The 22,353-nt window shown below is 46.2% G+C and overlaps 1 protein-coding gene across 1 annotated transcript; it reads left to right on the top strand.

The window, feature by feature from the left end:
• Nucleotides 1–423: 423 nt before the first annotated feature.
• Nucleotides 424–21,841, top strand: LOC139400231 (tax1-binding protein 1 homolog A-like; the record flags this gene model as incomplete). The annotated part of the gene is made up of 11 exons (XM_071145217.1): nucleotides 424–449; nucleotides 3,878–4,026; nucleotides 5,423–5,513; nucleotides 7,101–7,286; nucleotides 14,874–15,125; nucleotides 15,289–15,465; nucleotides 15,979–16,051; nucleotides 16,123–16,580; nucleotides 18,120–18,206; nucleotides 21,421–21,607; nucleotides 21,801–21,841. Coding segments are annotated over 11 exons (1,727 nt in total), but the record flags the coding sequence as incomplete, so codon positions are not given.
• Between the last annotated feature and the right edge of the window lie 512 nt (nucleotides 21,842–22,353).

Genomic DNA, 22,353 nt, shown 5'->3' on the forward strand with positions numbered 1-22,353 from the left:
GAGACCTGCAGCCTGCTACGCACACACAACCAGGTGAGGGAGCCTGCTACGCACACACAACCAGGGAGACCTGCAGCCTGCTACGCACACACAACCAGGTGAGGGAGGGAGAGAGACCTGCAGCCTGCAACACACACACAACCAGGTGAGGGAGGGAGGGAGGGAGAGAGACCTGCAGCCTGCTACGCACACACAACCAGGTGAGGGAGGGGGAGAGAGACCTGCAGCCTGCTACGCACACACAACCAGGTGAGGGAGGGAGAGAGACCTGCAGCCTGCAACACACACACAACCAGGTGAGGGAGGGAGGGAGGGAGAGAGACCTGCAGCCTGCTACGCACACACGACCAGGTGAGGGAGGGGGAGAGAGACCTACAGCCTGCTACGCACACACAACCAGGTGAGGGAGGGGGAGAGAGACCTGCAGCCTGCTACGCACACACAACCAGGTGAGGGAGGGGAGAGAGACTTGCAGCCTGCTACGCACACACAACCAGGTGAGGGAGGGGAGAGAGACCTGCAGCCTGCTACGCGCACACAACCAGGTGAGGGAGGGAGAGAGAGACTTGCAGCCTGCTACGCACACACAACCAGGTGAGGGAGGGAGAGAGACCTGCAGCCTGCTACGCGCACACAACCAGGTGAGGGAGGGAGAGAGAGACTTGCAGCCTGCAACGCACACACAACCAGGTGAGGGAGGGAGGGAGAGAGACCTGAAGCCTGCTACACACAACCAGGTGAGGGAGGGAGGGAGAGACTTGCAGCCTGCAACGCACACACAACCAGGTGAGGGAGGGAGGGAGAGAGACCTGCAGCCTGCTATGCACACACAACCAGGTGAGGGAGGGAGGGAGAGACTTGCAGCCTGCAACGCACACACAACCAGGTGAGGGAGGGAGAGAGAAATACGTAGCACAGGAGACTGTACAGAGCGAGGGAGCAGAAGAGAGAAACCTGAGTGCCAGTTCCTATTCAGTGATCACAGGTTCAAAACATTAACGTTAATGAAGTTTATGAATGATCTGTGTCCATGGTTGAACACACAAAGGAGTGTGTGTGCACTGTGTTTGCACAGTGTGTCATATTTTTTTGTTTGTTTCGTGTGTGTGTGCCTGTCTCTCTGTCCCTTTTTAACGAGCTGACTCACTGGGCCAGGACGCTAACTGGACACGGTCTCCCAGGCATCTGGCATCAGGGCAATGCCATCTCAACCACAGAGTGAACAAATATGACGTCAAGGCCACATACATACACACAGACCACTCCTCCTCCCCCACACACACACTCAATCCCACTGACACACACACTCACAATGCCACCCACTTGTAACTTGTTTTAAAATGCGTGTGGAATGAGAGACGGTTGTCTGCATAACCGCCTGGGTGAAGGAAGGCCCTGCCCAGTTTAGGGAGTAACATGACTCAGTCACGCCAATGTACTAGGGGCACTGCTCTCTCTCTCGCCGTCTCGCTCTCTCTTTTTCTCTCTGTTTTTCTCTCTTTCTCACTCTCTCATTTCTCATCTTATTACAACTGCTGAGAGTGACTTCAATTTTGTCATTTATTTGAAGTACCATTTGGTGTTGTTCAGTGAATAAACATTTCCATGTGACTTAACTGGCAACGTAAGATTTAACCCACTGAAACTAGAGGAAATAAGGGGAGGATGAAAGGAGAGAGGAGGGAAGCAGGGAGGATGAGAGGAGGGAAACAGGGAGGATGAGAGGAGGAAGGAGAGTGGAGGAAATTTAGGGGAGAACGTTGATGATATGGAACCAGTCTCTTACTGCCCCCTGGTGCTTTTTCCTAGTGTGTGTGTGTTTTAGTATCCTTATGGGGACCAGAGGTCCTCACAGGAATATTAAAAAAGGAACATTTGGACAGGTGGGGGCATTTTGTTGATCCCTCACAAGGAAAAAGTATATTTTAGGCTTATGGGTTAGTTAGGTATAGGGTTTGAATTAGGGTTAGGTATAGGGTTTGGCTTATGGGTTAGTTAGGTATAGGGTTTGAATTAGGGTTAGGTATAGGGTTTGAATTAGGGTTAGGTATAGGGTTTGAATTAGGGTTAGGGGTTAGGTATAGGGTTTGAATTAGGGTTAGGGGTTAGGTATAGGGTTTGAATTAGGGTTAGGTATAGGGTTTGGCTTAGGGGTTAGGTATAGGGTTTGAATTAGGCTTAGGGGTTAGGTATAGGGTTTGAATTAGGGTTAGGTATAGGGTTTGGCTTAGGGGTTAGGTATAGGGTTTGAATTAGGGTTAGGGGTTAGGTATAGGGTTTGAATTAGGCTTAGGGGTTAGGTATAGGGTTTGAATTAGGTTTAGGGGTTAGGTATAGGGTTTGAATTAGCCTTAGGGGTTAGGTATAGGGTTTGGATTAGGTTTAGGGGTTAGGTATAGGGTTTGAATTAGGGTTAGGGGTTAGGTATAGGGTTTGAATTAGGGTTAGGGGTTAGGTATAGGGTTTGAATTAGGGTTAGGTGTAGGGTTTGAATTAGGGTTAGGGGTTAGGTATAGGGTTTGAATTAGGGTTAGGTATAGGGTTTGAATTAGGCTTAGGGGTTAGGTATAGGGTTTGAATTAGGATTAGGGGTTAGGTATAGGGTTTGAATTAGGGTTAGGGGTTAGGTATAGGGTTTGAATTCGGGTTAGGGGTTAGGTATAGGGTTTGAATTAGGGTTAGGGGTTAGGTATAGGGTTTGAATTAGGGTTTGAATTAGGGTTAGGGAAAATAGGATTTTGAATGGGTATCAATTGTTTGGTCCCCACAAGGATAGTAAAAGGAATGTGTGTGTGGTAGACAGCTTTGAGAGATTTCTGACTTGGTCATTTTATGAAGTACTAAATTGCTGTAAATAAAATGTACATAGATTATTAATGTCAGATTCTTCATTCAACAAGGGTTTCTCTTATGAAATCAGTGGTGTGTGTGTGTGTGTGTGTGTGTGTGTGTGTGTGTGTGTGTGTGTGTGTGTGTGTGTGTGTGTGTGTGTGTGTGTGTGTGTGTGTGTGTGTGTGCGCTCGTTCATTTGTGCAGTACACAATAACATTTTAGTATATTCACCATGGCCCTTTAGTGCAGCACTGATGAAAATATCCTTTAGCTGGACCATCAAAACGTAAGTACATATTTTGCGGCTGCTAATTTTACGACACCATGTTTTATAAGGTCTTTTGCGCTGCTAAAGTGTCTCCCAAATGGCTGCAGTTGAAATCATACAGTCCTCCAGGGAGCCAGTGGGCTGTACCTGAACTACACATGACATCTGGGTGTGACACTGTGCACGTGTTTCCCAAAACAAATATAAATGTATATACTGCACCTGTATGTTTGATGGATGTGATGTGCCTGTCTGTCTGATGCACAAGTGTGTGCGTGTTGAGTTATGCAGGGGTGTTTATGTAGGCGTGCTGGTCTGTCAGGTGCAGTGTGTTGTGGGTGATTTAATGTCCTCTACTTCTCAACATGTTCCAACAGGGGAGATCACTGGCAGGACCAGGTACAAGATACTGGATAGATAGACTCCAACTGGTTCTCATGGTTGCCTCTTGTTTCAGAACATTGCCAATCGTCATTTGTTATCACACAGCATTTTGATTGAGAGGGTCAAACTCAATACAAAGCCAAGCATTTGCAGCATTTCCCTCCATTTTACTTGATTGATCAGTAAAGGTCATTGATTAGGTTGGAACTCCCCTCATCTCATTGTCTGGGTCTTAGTTGAACACAATTTGAAAAGAAAAGACAAAAAAACAGAAAACACTCAGCCTTCCAGGAATTGAGTTTGACACCTCTGGTCTAACCGGACTGACCGACAGGGCCTGTGATTGGTTAACAGTGTGATTGACAGCTGAAGTCGCCTGTGGTGTGGTTGCAGGAGCTGCTACGCTCCTCCCAGGGCCTGTCAGAGGAGAGGGAGGAGGTGAGGAGGAGACTGCAGGAGGCCACAGACCGGGTCAGACAGCTGGAGGAGGACCTACTGGGAGTCACACAGAGAGGGCTGCAGAAAGAGACCGAACTGGACTGGTGAGGAGGAACACACACTGGAAGGATAGGAACTAGACTGGTGAGGAGGAACACACATGCCACACATCAGGGTTTCCATTAGGAAAATGTGGACAGGACATTTGACCGGCAACATTTTAATTTACCGGACATTTGATAAATCTGCCGGACCCATATCCATTGGGTGTGTAACCTGATTAGGGCGTCCACCCACACTGCTCAGAATGACAGAAATCACATTTGGATTATGGTAATTCATATTAACAGAACATGTTGAGCATGCAACAATGTGTAGTCCTTCATACTGAATTCTGATGCGCATTTTGAAGATGCTCGAATAACTGTCCACATTTACTTTTCCTCAGCCAACAAGAGGAGTAACAAACAGCCAAATCACTAACCTACGCCAATCTACTATCCCCCATAGTAGAAAAGTTGACCTATTCTATTGGTCAGCTTGTCGAGGAATAGCCTATTCCAAACAGACTGGGACAGCTGTGGGAAGATATAGCCCAAATTCATACAACCAGCTAAGCTACATAAAAATGTATGTTTAAATACTTAAAAAGCAATGAGGGCAACAGAACAGAGCGTTTATCTTCAAATGTTGATGAACTATTATTTCTTCACATTATAAAGCTCAGCGATGCGCACAAGGCAGTAGGCTACACGCAAATGTTCTTTCCATAATGCAATTAGCAGAAAACGCCGTTGTCAGAAGGGCAGCGCACATGGGAGTGGTGTAGATCTAATAGGCTGCTTTGAAGCAAGGTAAGACATGCCTCATAATACATGTTAAAACGTTCAGCTTTCAAACAATTAACTGTGTGTTTTCAAAACGCGTACTGCCTCCAGCTCATTGCGAAGTGGTGTGTGACGCACTGATGAGGCCTGCCATCTGTTGCAGTTTGAGATGCTGCTGCTGCAGATTGTTCAGCTCCAAGGCTCTGTATCTGTGTGCTGTAGGGGTGTGATAAATAAGATTCATAAGGAATATACAGTAGCCTATGCACGCTGCAATTTAATTACACACAATTATGCAAATTACCCTATAGACCGATAAGCATGGCCAGTCAAATGTATTTCCATCGACTAGTATTTCCACCATTTAAATAAGCTAAAAAACATTATTTCGCAATCTATTTTTTTCTTCTCCCGGCCTGGCACCAATTTTAATTATCAGCTTTTTTCATTTTTTATAGGCCAAGAGCCGGCTATTACCGCCTAGTGGAAAACCTGCCACACACACACACACACACACACACACACACACACACACACACACACAAAGGACTATAAGGAAACTAACTGGACTGTTGATGAGAAACACCATAGATACAGTACTATACTCAAATGACATACAGTACAGCAAACTAGAGAGAACATTATTGGTATTAATGCAGTTGTTGTTGTCCAGTCTGAGAGACAGGTTAAAGAAGCTGACAGCAGATAAAGACACTCTGGAGACCCAACTGAAGAATGAGAAGGACGAGAGGGACCTTTACAAGGTGAAATGTTACACTGTGTATGCACATGTATCTACAGTTGAAGTCGGAAGTTTACATACACCTTAGCCAAATACATTTAAATTCCGTTTTTCACAACTCCTGACATTTAATCCAAGTAAAAATTCCCTGTCTTAGGTCAGTTAGGATCACCACTTTATTTTAAGAATGTGAAATGTCAGAATAATAGTTGAGAGAATGATATATTTCAGCTTTTATTTCTTTCATCACATTCACAGTGGGTCAGAAGTTTACATACACTCAATTAGTATTTGGTAGCATTGCCTTTAAATTGTTTAACTTGGGTCCAACGTTTTGGGTCGCCTTCCACACGCTTCCCACAATAAGTTGGGTGAATTTTGGCCCATTCCTCCTGACAGAGCTAGTGTAACTGAGTCAGGTTTGTAGGCCTCCTTGCTTGCACACACTTTTTCAGTTCTGCCCACAAATTTTCTATAGGATTGAGGTCTGGGCTTTTTGATGGCCACTCCAATACCTTGACTTTGTTGTCCTTGAGCCATTTTGCCACAACTTTGGAAGTATGTTTGTGGTCATTGTCCATTTGGAAGACCCAATTGTTACCAAGCTTTGACTTCCTGACTGATGCCTTGAGATGTTGCTTCAATATATCCACATACTTTTTCTCCCTCATGATGCCATCTATTTTGTGAAGTGCACCAGTCCCTCCTGCAGCAAAGCATCTCCACAACATGATACTGCCACGGTTGAGATGGTGGCTGGCTTTTTTATGGTGGTTTTGGAACAGTGGCTTCTTCCTTGCTGAGCGGCCTTTCAGGTTATGTCGAAATAGGACTTGTTTTACTGTGGATATAGATACTTTTGTATCTGTTTCCTCCAGCATCTTCACAAGGTCTTTTGCTGCTGTTCTGGGATTGATTTGTACTTTTCGCACCAAACTACGTTCATCTCTAGGAGACAGAATGCATCTCCTTCCTGAGCGGTATGACGGCTGCTTGGTCCCATGTTGTTTACACTTGCGTACTATTGTTTGTACAGATGAACGTGGTACCTTCAGGTGTTTGGAAATTGCTTCCAAGGATGAACCAGACTTGTGGAGGTCTACAAATTTTTTCTGAGGTCTTGGCTGATTCCTTTTGATTTTCCCATGATGTCAAGCAAAGAGGCACTGAGTTTGAAGGTAGGCCTTGAAATACATCCACAGGTACACCCCCAATTGACTCAAATTATGTTAATTCGCCTATCAGAAGCTTCTAAAGCAATGACATAATTTTCTGTAATTTTCCAAGTTGTTTAAAGGCACAGTCAACTTAGTGTATGTAAACACACACTGGAATTGTGATACAGTGAATTATAAGTGAAATAATCTTTCTGTAAACAATTGTTGGAAAAATTACTTATGTCATGCACAAAGTAGATGTCCTTACCGACTTGCCAAAACTATAGTTTGTTAACAAGAAATTTGTGGAGTTGTTGAAAAACGAGTTTTAATGACTCCAACCTAAGTGTATGTAAACATCCGACTTCAACTGTATGTGTGTGTGTGTGTTCATAATCGTCTTTCTTTGTCTGTGTGTCTATAATGGTCTCTCTGCCTGTGTGTGTGTGTAGGTCCACCTGCGTAGCACGGAGCTAGAGAACACTAAGCTGAGTGCAGAGCTGCAGATGCTGAAGGCTGTGGAGCTCAACAGAGAGGTGACCATCGCTCAGTTCCAAGAAGAACTGGACAGGCTCCGAGCCTGCGTCACTCAGAAAGAATGCCTGGAGAAAGAGCTGCACACACACGCTGTCGACAAGGTGAGGAGGGAGGGGTGTGCGTGTGTTCATATGGGTCTTTCTATAAATTAGGGTAGCAGTGAGCATTTGTTCTAATGGACATCTGTTTGGAGCTGTTACAAAGTCATTAATACATTTAGATATAAAGGGGGAACATAGATACATTCAATATAATTCAGGAGTAGTATCAAAACCTTTTTAGGGAGGGTTGGAGGAGATCTCGGAAGTGTACTGTAACCTCTTCTATCTTCCTATGTTATGGTGTGAAAACAGTTTTCATGGGCCTGGCAGTATCCAGGTGTTCATATTGTCTTGCAGTTCTTCTCTCATACCAGGATATACACAGTATTGCGCGTTTATTACCAGAATGCTTGTCTGAAGGAAGAACAGTACTTGCTCTGGAGCAGCATGTGTAGGCTGCACACTGTGTCTGAGTGGAGTGGAGTTGCTAAGGCTAAGGCCTGCTCTGCTTGGAGGAGAAGATGTGCTGAGAGCGGAAAGTAGGGAAAGCAAGAAAATCAAGATAGTGGCAGCTGTACAAACGGCTTTGACTTCTCAATATGATGCCCTGTCACCTTATTAATTCAGCCACTAGCAAATCAAACTTAAGGGTTGCATTAAATGCAGAATTCTGCATTTTTCTCACAGGATAAAAAAATAAAATGCATAACAAATATCTTGCTGCGTTTTGTAAATGCAGATGTAAAATGCTTCTTATTGTAATTTCTGCTTGGCATCAGTCATTTTGTGCTTCAGTTGCACTTCTCCACTCGGATGAGAATTCACCAACGGGCATTCTGTCAGTTAGAGCTTTATGACCAATGTGTAGCTACTTTTCCCCAGGAGTTTTCTACGTGTAGCTACTGTTCCCCAGGAGTTTTCTATGTGTAGCTACTTTTCCTCAGGAGTTTTCTATGTGTAGCTACTGTTCCCCAGGAGTTTTCTATGTGTAGCTACTTTTCCCCAGGAGTTTTCTATGTGTAGCTACTTTTCCCCAGGAGTTTTCTATGTGTAGCTACTTTTCCCCAGGAGTTTTCTGTGTAGCTACTTTTCCCCAGGAGTTTTCTATGTGTAGCTACTTTTCTCCAGTACTATGCTAGATTAACTTTGTGTAGCCAGCATACTTTTCTCTGGTAAAATGCTAGATTAAATTTAAGATAAACATTAGGAAATGTAGATGGATACATTCTTTCTATGATAAACATTAGAAATATGATGGCCATTCATAATTTTTGCAAAACATTGTGAGATAATTGACTTGTGTGGCTGCCAGCCAAATAGCGTTGCATCTGATGAAAATGAATCTATTTTCTGCTGAATGTGTTGTGTTGCACTGAAGTATTTTCTGTGAAGGTTAACTATAGTTGCGCGTCCCTGATCAATCTATTGAAGCAAAAAAACACTGTTGCCTTTTCAATGTGAAGTGTGAGCCCTGTCAACACACAGCTGGACTCACCTGCTCCCGCTTTCTCTCGTTGTGCTATTTACTAACAAACACATGTCTGACTCAACTGTTCTGGGTGAGCTTGGTGAGCTTCATAATGTAAAATAATGGTGAAATGAAGAACGCGATCTGCTTTATCAAGTTGACTGCAGGTATTCACTTAAAGTAGCTGCACATATTAAAATGTGTTGAAAAACTTCGGAGAAATAGCTTCAACAGTTTGAAAAAGCATCCAGTGGCTGTTTCCAGATACCCCAGTACACAGTATACAGTGGGGCAAAAAAGTATTTAGTCAGCCACCAATTGTGCAAGTTCTCCCACTTAAAAAGATGAGAGAGGCCTGTAATTTTCATCATAGGTACACTTCAACTATGACAGACAAAATGAGAAAAAAAATCCAGAAAATCCCATTGTAGGATTTTTAATGAATTTATTTGCAAATTATGGTGGAAAATAAGTTTTTGGTCAATAACAAAAGTTTGTCTCAATACTTTTCTATATACCCTTTGTTGGCAATGACAGAGGTCAAATGTTTTCTGTAAGTCTTCATAAGGTTTTCATACACTTGCTGGTATTTTGGCCCATTCCTCCATGCAGATCTCCTCTAGAGCAGTGATGTTTTGGGGCTGTTGCTGGGCAACATGGACTTTCAACTCCCTCCAAATATTTTCTATGGGGTTGAGATCTGGAGACTGGCTAGGCCACACCAGGACCTTGAAATGCTTCTTACGAAGCCACTCCTTTGTTGCCTGGGCGGTGTGTTTGGGATCATTGTCATGCTGAAAGAGCCAGCCACGTTTCATCTTCAATGCCCTTGCTGATGGAAAGAGGTTTTCACTCAAAATCTCACGATACATGGCCCCATTCATTCTTTCCTTTACACGGATCAGTCGTCCTGGTCCCTTTGCAGAAAAACAGCCCCAAAGCATGATGTTTACACCCCCATGCTTCACAGTAGGTATGATGTTCTTTGGATGCAACTCAGCATTCTTTGTCCTCCAAACACGTCGAGTTGAGTTTTTACCAAAAAGTTATATTTTGGTTTCATCTGACCATATGACATTCTCCCAATCTTTTTCTGGATCATCCAAATGCTCTCTAGCAAACTTCAGACGGGCCTGGACATGTACTGGCTTAAGCAGGGGGACACGTCTGGCACTGCAGCATTTGAGTCCCTGGCGGCGTAGTGTGTTACTGATGGTAGGCTTTGGTCCCAGCTCTCTGCGGGTCATTCACTAGGTCCCCCCGTGTGGTTCTGGGATTCTTGCTCACCGTTCTTGTGATCATTTTGGGGTGAGATCTTGCGTGGAGCCCCAGATCGAGGGAGATTATCAGTGGTCTTGTATGTCTTCCATTTCCTAATAATTGCTCCCACAGTTGATTTCTTCAAACCAAGCTACTTACCTATTGCAGATTCAGTCTTCCCAGCCTGGTGCAGGTCTACAATTTTGTTTCTGGTGTCCTTTGACAGCTCTTTGGTCTTGGCCATAGTGGAGTTTGGAGTGTGACTGTTTGAGGTTGTGGACAGGTGTTTTTTATACTGATAACAAGTTCAAACAGGTGCCAAGTTCTCATTTGCAACTGCGACCTGGCCAATATAAAGCATAGCAGTGTGAACAGACAACACAGAGTTACACATGGAGTAAACAATTAACAAGTCAATAACACAGTAGGGGAAAAAAAGAGAGAGTCTATATACATTGTGTGCAAAAGGCATGAGGAGGTAGGCGAATAATTACAATTTTGCAGATTAACACTGGAGTGATAAATGATCAGATGGTCATGTACAGGTAGCGATATTGGTGTGCAAAATAGCAGAAAAGTAAATAAATATAAACAGTATGGAGATGAGGTAGGTAAAATTGGGTGGGCTATTTACCGATAGACTATGTACAGCTGCAACGATCGGTTAGCTGCTCAGATAGCAGATGTTTGAAGTTGGTGAAGGAGATAAAAGTCTCCAACTTCAGCGATTTTTGCAATTCGTTCCAGTCACAGGCAGCAGAGAACTGGAACGAAAGGCGGCCAAATGCGGTGTTGGCTTTAGGGATGATCAGTGAGATACACCTTCTGGAGCGCGTGCTACGGGTGGGTGTTGCCATCGTGACCAGTGAACTGAGATAAGGCGGAGCTTTACCTAGCATGGACTTGTAGATGACCTGGAGCCAGTGGGTCTGGCGACGAATATGTAGCGAGGGCCAGCCGACTAGAGGATACAGGTCGCAGTGGTGGGTGGTATAAGGTGCTTTAGTAACAAAACGGATGGCACTGTGATAAACTGCATCCAGTTTGCTGAGTAGAGTATTGGAAGCTATTTTGTAGATGACATTGCCGAAGTCGAGGATCGGTAGGATAGTCAGTTTTACTAGGGTAAATTTGGCGGCGTGAGTGAAGGAGGCTTTGTTGCGGGAATAGAAAGCCGACTAGATTTGATTTTAGATTGGAGATGTTTGATATGAGTCTGGAAGGAGAGTTTACAGTCTAGCCAGACACCTAGGTACTTATAGATGTCCACATATTCTAGGTCGGAACCATCCAGGGTGGTGATGCTAGTTGGGCGTGTGGGTGCAGGCAGCGAACGGTTGAAAAGCATGCATTTGGTTTTACTAGCGTTTAAGAGCAGTTGGAGGGCACGGAAGGAGTGTTGTATGGCATTGAAGCTCGTTTGGAGGAAAGATAGCACAGTGTCCAAGGACGGGCCGGAAGTATACAGAATGGTGTCGTCTGCGTAGAGGTGGATCAGGGAATCGCCCGCAGCAAGAGCAACATCATTGATATATACAGAGAAAAGAGTCGGCCCGAGAATTGAACCCTGTGGCACCCCCATAGAGACTGCCAGAGGACCAGACAGCATGCCCTCCGATTTGACACACTGAACTCTGTCTGCAAAGTAGTTGGTGAACCAGGCAAGGCAGTCATCCGAAAAACCGAGGCTACTGAGTCTGCCGATAAGAATATGGTGATTGACAGAGTCGAAAGCCTTGGCCAGGTCGATGAAGACGGCTGCACAGTACTGTCTTTTATCGATGGCGGTTATGATATCGTTTAGTACCTTGAGCGTGGCTGAGGTGCACCCGTGACCGGCTCGGAAACCAGATTGCACAGCGGAGAAGGTACGGTGGGATTCGAGATGGTCAGTGACCTGTTTGTTGACTTGGCTTTCGAAGACCTTAGATAGGTAGGGCAGGATGGATATAGGTCTGTAACAGTTTGGGTCCAGGGTGTCTCCCCCTTTGAAGAGGGGGGTGACTGCGGCAGCTTTCCAATCCTTTGGGATCTCAGACGATATGAAAGAGCGGTTGAACAGGCTGGTAATAGGGGTTGCGACAATGGCGGCGGATAGTTTCAGAAATAGAGGGTCCAGATTGTCAAGCCCAGCTGATTTGTACGGGTCCAGGTTTTGCAGCTCTTTCAGAACATCTGCTATGTGGATTTGGGTAAAGGAGAACCTGGAGAGGCTTGGGCGAGTAGCTGCGGGGGGGGCGGAGCTGTTGGCCGAGGTTGGAGTAGCCAGGAGGAAGGCATGGCCAGCCGTTGAGAAATGCTTGTTGAAGTTTTCGATAATCATGGATTTATTGGTGGTGACCGTGTTACCTAGCCTCAGTGCAGTGGGCAGCTGGGAGGAGGTGCTCTTGTTCTCCATGGACATTACAGTGCCTGGTCAAGTGCTCAGCCAACACTTCCTGTCCTTTCAAAGTAGGAGGTCACACTTCCATGAATTAATAGCTGCCCATACTGGGCCACAGTGCCAAGATAAGGTAACATATCTCAATTTCTGCATAATAATTTGTGTGTATTTACTTATTAATGAACTGCTGTTACTGTAAATGGTTAGCTGACTGATATGTCCTAGCTAATCATTGGTAGTCTAAACAACAGTGTCTATTGCTAGACTAGAGATATGCCCTAACTATAGTTAGTCAGTGGTTGCACATCTAACTAGCTGGAATGAAGCAGTGTAAATATATAATTTCAGTGTTTCCAGCAGCTCTCCAGCTACCAAGGCCTGCCTGATCAGCCTGATAGGGTGCTGTGGGTGTGTCCAGCTTACTCCTGTCTGTGTGTATAGCAATGGAATGAAACATCCAACCAATGCCTCAAGTGTTGTGCTGTAGGTCCACCCCACACCAGACGGGTTCTGGGGTCCAGAAACCACTACTACCCCAAGACACTTGTGGAGATCTGAGAGAATTGGACAGAATTGGACACTCAATGTCAGCAAAACAAAAGAGATGATCATGGACTTCAGGAAACAGTAAAGGGAGCACCCCCCTATCCACATCAACGGGACATCAGTGGAGAAGGTGGAAAGTTTTAAGTTCCTCGGTGTACATATCACCGACAAACTGAAATGGTCCAGCCTAAAAATTTGGCTTGTCACCAAAAAGCCTCACTAACTTTTACTGGTGCACAATTGAGAGCATCCTGTCGGGCTGCATCACCGCCTGGTAGGGCAACTGCACCGCCTCCAACCGAAGGGCTTTCCAGAGGGTGGTGCGGTCGGCACAAAGCATCACTAGGGGCAAACTACCTGCCCTCCAGGACACCTACAACACCCGATGTCACAGGAAGGCAAAAAAGATAATCAAGGACAATAACCACCCAAGCCACTGCCTGTTCACCCCGCTATCATCCAGAAGGGGAGGTCAGTACAGATGCATCAAAGCTGGGACAGAGAGATCGATAAACAGCTTCTATCTCATCGCCATCAGATTGTTAAACAGCCATCACTAGAACAGGGAGGCTGCTGCCTACCTACAGACTTGATATCATTGGCCACTTTAATAAACAGAACACTAATCACTTTAATAATGCCACTTTAAGAATGTTTACATTTCTCACATTACTCATCTCATGTATATACTGTATCCTACACTATCTATTGGGGCGGCAGGTAGCCTAGTAGTCATCTCATGTATATACTGTATCCTACACTATCTATTGGGGCGGCAGGTAGCCTAGTAGTTAGAGCGTTGGGCCAGTAACCGAAAGGTTACTAGATCGAATACCCGAGCTGACACTGTAAAAATCTGTCATTCTGCCTCTGAACAAGGCAGTTAACCCACTGTTCCTAGGCTGTCATTGTAAATAAGAATTTGTTCTTAACTGACTTGTCTAGTTAAATAAAGATAAAATAAAATACAAATTGCATCTTAGCTGCTCTGTCACTGCTCATTCATACATTTTTATATTTCTATATTCTTAACCCATTCATTTACTAGATTGTGTTTCCCATCTCACCTTCTTATCAATGGGTTTTTGAGAAGGGTGTCAGGAATTTAGGAAATGCAATTTAGATTCTCCCCTTGTTTCCTCCATTCCTCACCTCCCTCTCAAAGCACATTGGGGGAGAGGAGGGAAGGTTCCTCCCCTCGGGCTCCAATGCACTTTCAAGGAGTGGAGGAAACAAGGACAGAGGAAGCAAGAATGTGATGTCTAGTTTTCACACACACACACCATTAAAACTTTACAGATTTATAATAATGTCATTATTGGTTATTATTTTTATTATTATTATTGTCAATGATTTTGTTGACAGAACCAATTGTATTATATTATTGTATTAAATGATCATATAAACTATTACAAAATATAGAAATGCTGTTTATCTTTTGCTGTTTAGCATGGGTATAAATTATAAGAGAAGTTGACTAAAGCACTAACAGACATGCAGTGTCCATGTTTCATGTGACATTTTTGAATGACATGTAGATGTTTTGTTGTTGCTCGAGTTAAGGTCTCATTCAAATCAAATGTATTTATAAAGCCCTTCGTACATCAGCTGATATCTCAAAGTGCTGTATAGAAACCCAGCCTAAAACCCCAAACAGCAAGCAATGTAGGTGTAAAAGCACGGTGGCTAGGAAAAACTCCCTAGAAAGGCCAAAACCTAGGAAGAAACCTAGAGAGGAACCAGGCTATGTGGGGTGGCCAGTCCTCATTGTGCCTACCTAGACTCTTATTCCTGTAACTACACGTGAAGCTGCAAGAAAATCATATTTAAATGTATATCAAACCATTTAGAAATGTTGACCCTGACCCTTTTATTTAGAAAAGAAAGACACACATGTAAGCTAAGATAGCCCTTCTGAGGTAGCAGTTACTGTGTGTCAGGCCTCGCAGCACCTGTGTGTATTAACCTGTCTGCCCCTCCCTCTCTCCAGGCTGAGATGGGTCGTCTGAGGGAGAAGCTTCGCCAGGCCGAGGAGCAGCTCCAGGCGTCTCGCCAGCAGGCCGCCATGTTGGTGTCAGAGCTCCGCGACTCAGCGAGTGCCCGCGACCGCACCATGACCGAGCTGTACCGCGCCCGCCTGGAGGTCGACGCCCTCCGCGCCAGCCTGGCCGATGCCCAGGCCGAGTGCCGGCGAATGGAGACGCAGCTGGACCGCATGAGGACCACCTCCCAACAGGAAGTGGTAAGGAGACCATAGATATCCACAGATGGATCTTTCTTAGTTTTTAAGAATAGAAATGTAAGAGGAATGTACAACTGCTGTGTGCTGTAGACAAATTTAGTAACAGAATTCCAATATTGAATGATTTATTTGTGCTGAACTACTCCCCCTCCCTCTTTCTCAGGGTGTGGGGACCTCCAGTGAGGGGGGGTGTGTGGTGTCTGAGGCGGAGGCTGAGCTACAGAGAGAAGTGGAGGAGCTGAAGCTGCGTCTCCACATGGCCGCTGAGCACTACAAGGAGAAGTACAGGGAGTGTCAGCGACTCCGCAGGCAGGTGGCCAAGCTCAGCGAGGCCCAGGGGGTGAGTCTGTCTGTCTGCAGTACTGTAATACACCACACCATAGCGCCATCTAGTGGCACACACCCAAGGCCACTGACAGGTTGCTTCCTTATTTAGTCCACTACTTTTGACCAGTGCACTACTTTTGACCAGGGCCCATACATATATGTTCCCTATGTAGTGCACTACTTTTGACCAGGGCCCATACGGCTCTCTTCCCTATATAGTGCACTACTTTTGACCTGGGCCCATACGGCTCTCTTCCCTATATAGTGCACTACTTTTGACCAGGACCCATACGGCTCTCTTCCCTATATAGTGCACTACATTTCATAAGGGCCCTTAGGGCTCTGGTCAAAAGTAGTGAATGTTAGTGAATAGGGTGCCATTTCATAAGCAGCAAAGCGGTCTCCTATGTCCCCAGCCTGATTCAGTAACAGAAACATTATATCTAATGACTGAGAGTTTATCATTGGGGTACATCTCAATGGTCTGAAATGGCTTCCTCAACTTATTTCCCCTTTATGTCTGTAGGAGTCAAAGAGAAACGCTGCTACTGAGACGACACAGGAGCCACTGACACCCAGTCCAGAGTCACCTACAGCAGGTACTGACCACACACACACACACACACTTTTCTCTTTAATACTAAGTCCTCTAACTTCTTTGTGTTTGCAGGCAATCTGGCTGCAGCTGTGCTGAGAGGAGACACTGAGAGGCCTGCTGTCCCTAACCGCAGTTACAAAGACAGGGAACACACATACACCAATACATTCTCAGGCATGGAAACCATGAGAGTAGGGGAGAAGGAGTGGAAGGGGATAAATGGGGACGAGAGGGAAGTGAGTGGAGGAGAGGAAGGGAAAGAAGAGGGGAGTGTTGAAGAGGAGAGGAAGAAGGACAGGAGTGTAGGAGGTGAGTTCATGAGCATGAAGATGGAGAGTTGGGTGGAGGTGGAGAATGAGAGGAGGAGTGCTGAAGAGGTGGATGAGAGGAGGAGTGTGGAGGAGGTAGAGAAAGAGCAGACTCGTTCGGTGGAGGAGGAGCTGGCGAGGATGGAGGAGAAGTGGGCGGAGCAGTGTGCTATCAACGAAACGCTCAAACAGAGACTGGCCAATGAGGAGGAGCGATTCAGGGTGAGTCATCCACACACACACACACACACGATCATGCTCACATTTAACCACATTTGTACACACACACATGGACGCACACATTCTGGCACACAAACACACCCAGTCTCTTTGCCAGGTTGATAAGGTTGTGTCTAGGTCAGCCCTGTGAGGTTAGCTTGGTTGTTACTCTTTAACTGTTCATCACCATGGTCCTCTACACTGAATGTGTGTTTTTCTCACGATTAAGTGTGTACTTCTCGCTCAGTGAGGGTGTGTGTGTTTCAGTTTCAATGCACAAGTACAGTAAAATGCCTTCCTTTCTAGCTCTGTGTGTGTGCTTGATCTCTGGGAGGGAGTGTGTGCTTGATCTCTGGGAGGGAGTGTGTGCTTGATCTCTGGGAGGGAGCGTGTGCTTGATCTCTGGGAGTGAGTGTGTGCTTGGTCTCTGGGAGTGAGTGTGTGCTTGATCTCTGGGAGTGAGTGTGTGCTTGATCTCTGGGAGTGAGTGTGTGCTTGATCTCTGGGAGTGAGTGTGTGCTTGATCTCTGGGAGTGAGTGTGTTTATCTGTGCAGTAAATAGTAGTCTCTCTCTCGATAATGTCTCCAGATAGAGATAAATACACACAGTTATAACCCCAAGCCCCAGACACACAGATACACATGCTTTATAGCTGTTTACATCACACACACACTGGGGAGGAGAGGAGGGCGAAGGGAAGAGGGGAAGATATACGAGGAGTTAAGAGGAGATGACAGAAAAGAGGAGGAGAGGAATGGAGAGAATTGCACTATTGCAGCCCCCTTCACCAAGAACAAGGGAGAGAAAGAGAAATGGAGGAGGAGGGAAATGGATACATACTGTAGAAAGAGATAATGGGGAAAAGACAGACGAGGGAGGGTTGGAGGGAGAGTCGGAGGGAGGGAGGGAGGGAGAGTCGGCGGGAGAGAGGGGGAGGGAGTGAAGGAGAGTCGGAGGGCGGGAAGGAGAGAGGGAGGGAAGGAGAGTCGGGGGAGGGAGAGTCGGAGGGAGGGAGAGTCGGCGGGAGAGAGAGGGAGGGAGTGAAGGAAAGTCGGAGAGAGGGAGGCAAGGAGAGTCGGGGGAGGGAGAGTCGGAGGGAGGGGGGAGGGAGGGAGGGAGAGTCGGAGGGAGGGAGGGAGAGTCGGCGGGAGAGAGAGGTAGGGAGTGAAGGAAAGTCGGAGAGAGGGAGGGAAGGAGAGTCGGGGGAGGAAGAGTCGGGAGGAGCTGAAGAGGGGGGAGGGAGGGGGAGAGTCGGGGAGATAGTGGGAAGAGAGTCAGTTGGAGAGAGGGGGAGTCGGAGAGAGTCAGGCAGAGTAGCTGCCTTTGTAGTTGTTTGAGAAGAGCCCAGACACACAGCCATGTAAACTTTGCTTGATTTATATTTACCCCAGTGCACTAGACTAGGTTATGTCTGGGATGGTATATACATGATGACTTACAATGGGTTCTTAAAGGATAAATCTGTAAGTTCTCTGTTCCTTGTGGCCAATGGGTACAGTGTTTGTCTGATGTTTGTCTGATGGTCTGTTTCCTCTGTGTAGATACAGATGGCAGAGAGGGCCATAGAGGTGACAGAGCTGAAGGAGAGTCTGGCTCAGGCCCTCAGAGAGAAGGACCAACTCAAGGAGGTACTATGAACATTCATACAGCTGTCATAGCATAAGACCTCAGGAAATACACAGTTTACACAGCTGTTAAAACATCAGGACACTGGACCTATGAGCTGTCATATGTTTGAGATGGTATAAAATGCTTTCATAGAGCTACTGCTGAAGCCTGCAAGTGTTTAGCTGTTATAAGCCTACCAAAGCACTGGATACCCCAACATAGCTTCCTCCCTCTGCCCCAATTTCTAGATTCAACTAATGATACACCCATCCCTGTACTGTACTGCTGTAGTAGACTAACCATTAAATGGTGGAAATGCCAGCCTTCGTGTCTGTTTCACCCCGCGGTCACCCTCGTTTAAATGTTAAACCGGATAGCCCAGCACTAATGAAGTCATCAAGAGAGGGAGGAAGAAAAAGGTGGGAAGGAGAAAGAAAGGGAAGAGGGGGGGGAGCACATTCAGCAAGCATGCGAGAGCTATGTGGGCTGGTGTTTGACACCTCTCACAGTAAGACTAGATAATTCTAGCAGTTGACTTCAAATAGACTGCAGGTAGAACTGTTTGGTGTTCTATGATAGAAAACCCTGAAGTTGCTCCTAATCGTACATAAGCTCCAATGGATCATTTTAGATCTAGGAGAGGTGTCCAGGTATAGGAAAGGGTATTTCAGATCTAGGAGAGGTGTCTAGGTATAGGAAAGGGCATTTCAGATCTAGGAGAGGTGTCTAGGTATAGGAAAGGGTATTTCAGATCTAGGAGAGGTGTCCAGGTATAGGAAAGGGTATTTCAGATCTAGGAGAGGTGTCTAGGTATAGGAAAGGGTATTTCAGATCTAGGAGAGGTGTCTAGGTATAGGAAAGGGTATTTCAGATCTAGGAGAGGTGTCCAGGTATAGGAAAGGGTATTTCAGATCTAGGAGAGGTGTCTAGGTATAGGAAAGGGTATTTCAGATCTAGGAGAGGTGTCTAGGTATAGGAAAGGGTATTTCAGACGGGGCATAGATGTGACGTCCTGTGGTACTTAGTCCAGGGCCATGGATATTTATACAATGGGTGGGTCTAATCCTGGATGCTGATTGGTTAAAAGCATGTTCCAGCCATTGTGCATTTCAGACTACCACTGGCTATGATGGCGAAATGCCTGTTGACTGTTCCATCTGGAAAGTCACTGCACGTGCCGGCCAGGCATCAACCTGATCTCCACTGTAAAAAGCAGCTAGACATGATCTCCCGTTGCTTTTGGCTAGCACTTGGTTTACAGCAGCTGAGATTTGTAGGAACCTTGCTGTCTGTCTCTCCGACATTTGCAACATTATTACAACATTGAAATGTGATATCCACTGTCCCGTCGAGAATGAACGTGTCGGGGCGAGACAGACGGCTTTCCTCTGCCAGTGGAAGTCATGAATTCGCAACATTTGTATGGACATATGCAAAGAAATGTCAATAGACAAACTGGTAAAACAAATGCAGCTGGTTTGCTGTCTTTCCAGCTTCAGTTTGAAGTGATTGTGTTGGCTGTGTAGTCGGCTATCTACCAAGGAGGAAAAGCCTGCATAGCAACCATTTTTTGTTTGGAATGGCAACGATGCCAATCGAACCAACTACCAGATGGCTTGGGTAACAACCTCAGGACTATATCCTCGTGGAAGGATGAGTAAATGAATCAAAATAAAGTTTTTAATGAAAATATGTCAATCATTATTTTAATATGATGGTAACCATTGTATAAAAGTGATAATGCCCTCAAAGCCTTGGTTTGGAGGATATATTCAAATCAAATGTATTTATGAAGCCCTTCGTACATCAGCTGATATCTTAAAGTGCTGTACAGAAACCCAGCCTAAAACCACAAACAGCAAGCAAGGCAGGTGTAGAAGCACGGTGGCTAGGAAAAACTCCCTAGAAAGGCCAAAACCTAGGAAGAAACCTAGAGAGGAACCAGGCTATGAGGGGTGGCCAGTCCTCTTCTGGCTGTGCCGGGTGGAGATTATAACAGAACATGGCCAAGATGTTCAAATGTTCATAAATGACTAGCATGGTCAAATAATAATAATCACAGGCAGAACAGTTGAAACTGGAGCAGCAGCACGGCCAGGTGGACTGGGGACAGCAAGGAGTCATCATGCCAGGTAGTCCTGAGGCATGGTCCTAGGGCTCAGGTCCTCCTCCGAGAGAGAGAAAGAAAGAGAGAAAGGGAGAATTAGAGACAGCATACTTAAATTCACACAGGACACCGGATAAGACAGGAGAAGTACTCTAGATATAACAAACTGACCCTAGCCCCCCGACACATAAACTACTGCAGCATAAATACTGGAGGCTGAGACAGGAGGGGTCAGGAGACACTCTGGCCCCATCCGATGATACCCCCGGACAGGGCCAAACAGGAAGGATATAACCCCACCCACTTTACCAAAGCACAGCCCCCACACCACTAGAGGGATGTCTTCAACCACCAACTTACCATCCTGAGACAAGGCCGAGTATAGCCCACAAAGATCTCCGCTACGGCACAACCCAAGGAGGGGCGCCAACCCAGACAGGAAGATCACATCAGTGACTCAACCCACTCAAGTGAAGCACCCCTCCTAGGGACGGCATGAAAGAGCACCAGTAAGCCAGTGACTCAGCCCCTGTAATAGGGTTAGAGGCAGAGAATCCCAGTGGAAAGAGGGGAACCGGCCAGGCAGAGACAGCAAGGGGCGGTTCGTTGCTCCAGAGCCTTTCCGTTCACCTTCACACTCCTTGGCCAGACTACACTCAATCATATGACCCACTGAAGAGATGAGTCTTCAGTAAAGACTTAAAGGTTGAGGCCGAGTTTGCGTCTCTCACATGGGTAGGCAGACCATTCCATAAAAATGGAGCTCAAACTATTGGCACAGTTTGCTGGCCCAAGACAACACCCATGCCAATATATCCTCCAAACCACAGATTCTGTGGCATTATCACTTAAATACATAGCTACAGTTATACATACAGACATGCATTTTCTGTATATCTAAGATTGTGGCCCAGCCTAAAGGGACATTTCACTCATAAATGTAAGTTTGTCAAATATTTTCAGACTTTAAAAGTAGAGTAATGTCAAGCTGAAACCACGCCCCATTGCATTGGTTTTGTTTATCCAGCTGTATGAATGAAAAGGATTTCCTGGTTTTATTCGGTGCTGATATTTGTTTCAAATTATTGAAGTTGTTCTCAGTGGCAGTCTCCTTGTCCCCGTGCCAGGAGCTGCATCAGTGTCAGGACCGACAGAGGGAGCAGGAGGCTGAGGGTCAAGGGTCAGAGGTCAAACAGCCTGTGTTGCTACGCTACCCCCTGCCCTACCCCCAGGACCCCTCCCCACCCCCCCTGGTACCCCAGAGACCTGCAGAATTGCAGTACGGGAACCCCTACTCCACCGACAACACTCGAGGTGAAACCCTCTGCCCCCATCTATCTGTCTGTCTCTTTGGCTGTCATCTCAACAGGCAATCTCTACATCACTCTAGCTATCTATAATCTACAATATCTGTGTTTGTCTGTCTTACTGTCTCTCTCGATCTCCCCTTCTCTTCTCGCTGTATCTTCTCTCACTGTCAACCTGTTACATTCTCCTCCTCCCATAGGTCTGTTGAACCCCAGCCACATCTCCCTCTCTCCCAGCTAAAGAGACATCGATCCTGCTCGTTTTCAGTGGTGACACCTCCTGTTTTCTGTGTGGCTGTTGTGTTTTCTCCAGACGGGGCGGACGGTGCCCTGTCCCCTGAGCAGATGCCCCGCCCCCCTCCCGAGGCCCCTGGTGCATGCGCCCCTCCGGCCACCCCCCCGACCCCTGGTGCAGGCTGGGAGAGAGAGGTGGTCTGCATCCAGCCCTCCTCGCGAAGCATGAGCCCCCCCGACGGACTGGAGCACCCCCCCGAGGAGCCACGCAACGTGAGTTCATACACACACACTCTGCTAAGTTCTGTAACCTAGTCCTCTTTTATTGCTGTTTTTGTATGTCCGTTTCTGTCCTCCACTGCCAATCCTTTTTCCACGTACACTGAGTAAACCAAACATTAGGAACACCTTCCTAATATTCAATTGCACCCCCCCTTTTGCCCTCAGAACAGCCTCAATTCATCAGGGCATGGACTCTGTCGAAAGCCCATGCCATCTTGACTCCAATGCTTCCCACAG

The sequence above is a fragment of the Oncorhynchus clarkii genome, unplaced genomic scaffold (assembly GCF_045791955.1).
Source record: "Oncorhynchus clarkii lewisi isolate Uvic-CL-2024 unplaced genomic scaffold, UVic_Ocla_1.0 unplaced_contig_7799_pilon_pilon, whole genome shotgun sequence".
In the NCBI taxonomy this organism is placed as follows: domain Eukaryota; kingdom Metazoa; phylum Chordata; class Actinopteri; order Salmoniformes; family Salmonidae; genus Oncorhynchus; species Oncorhynchus clarkii.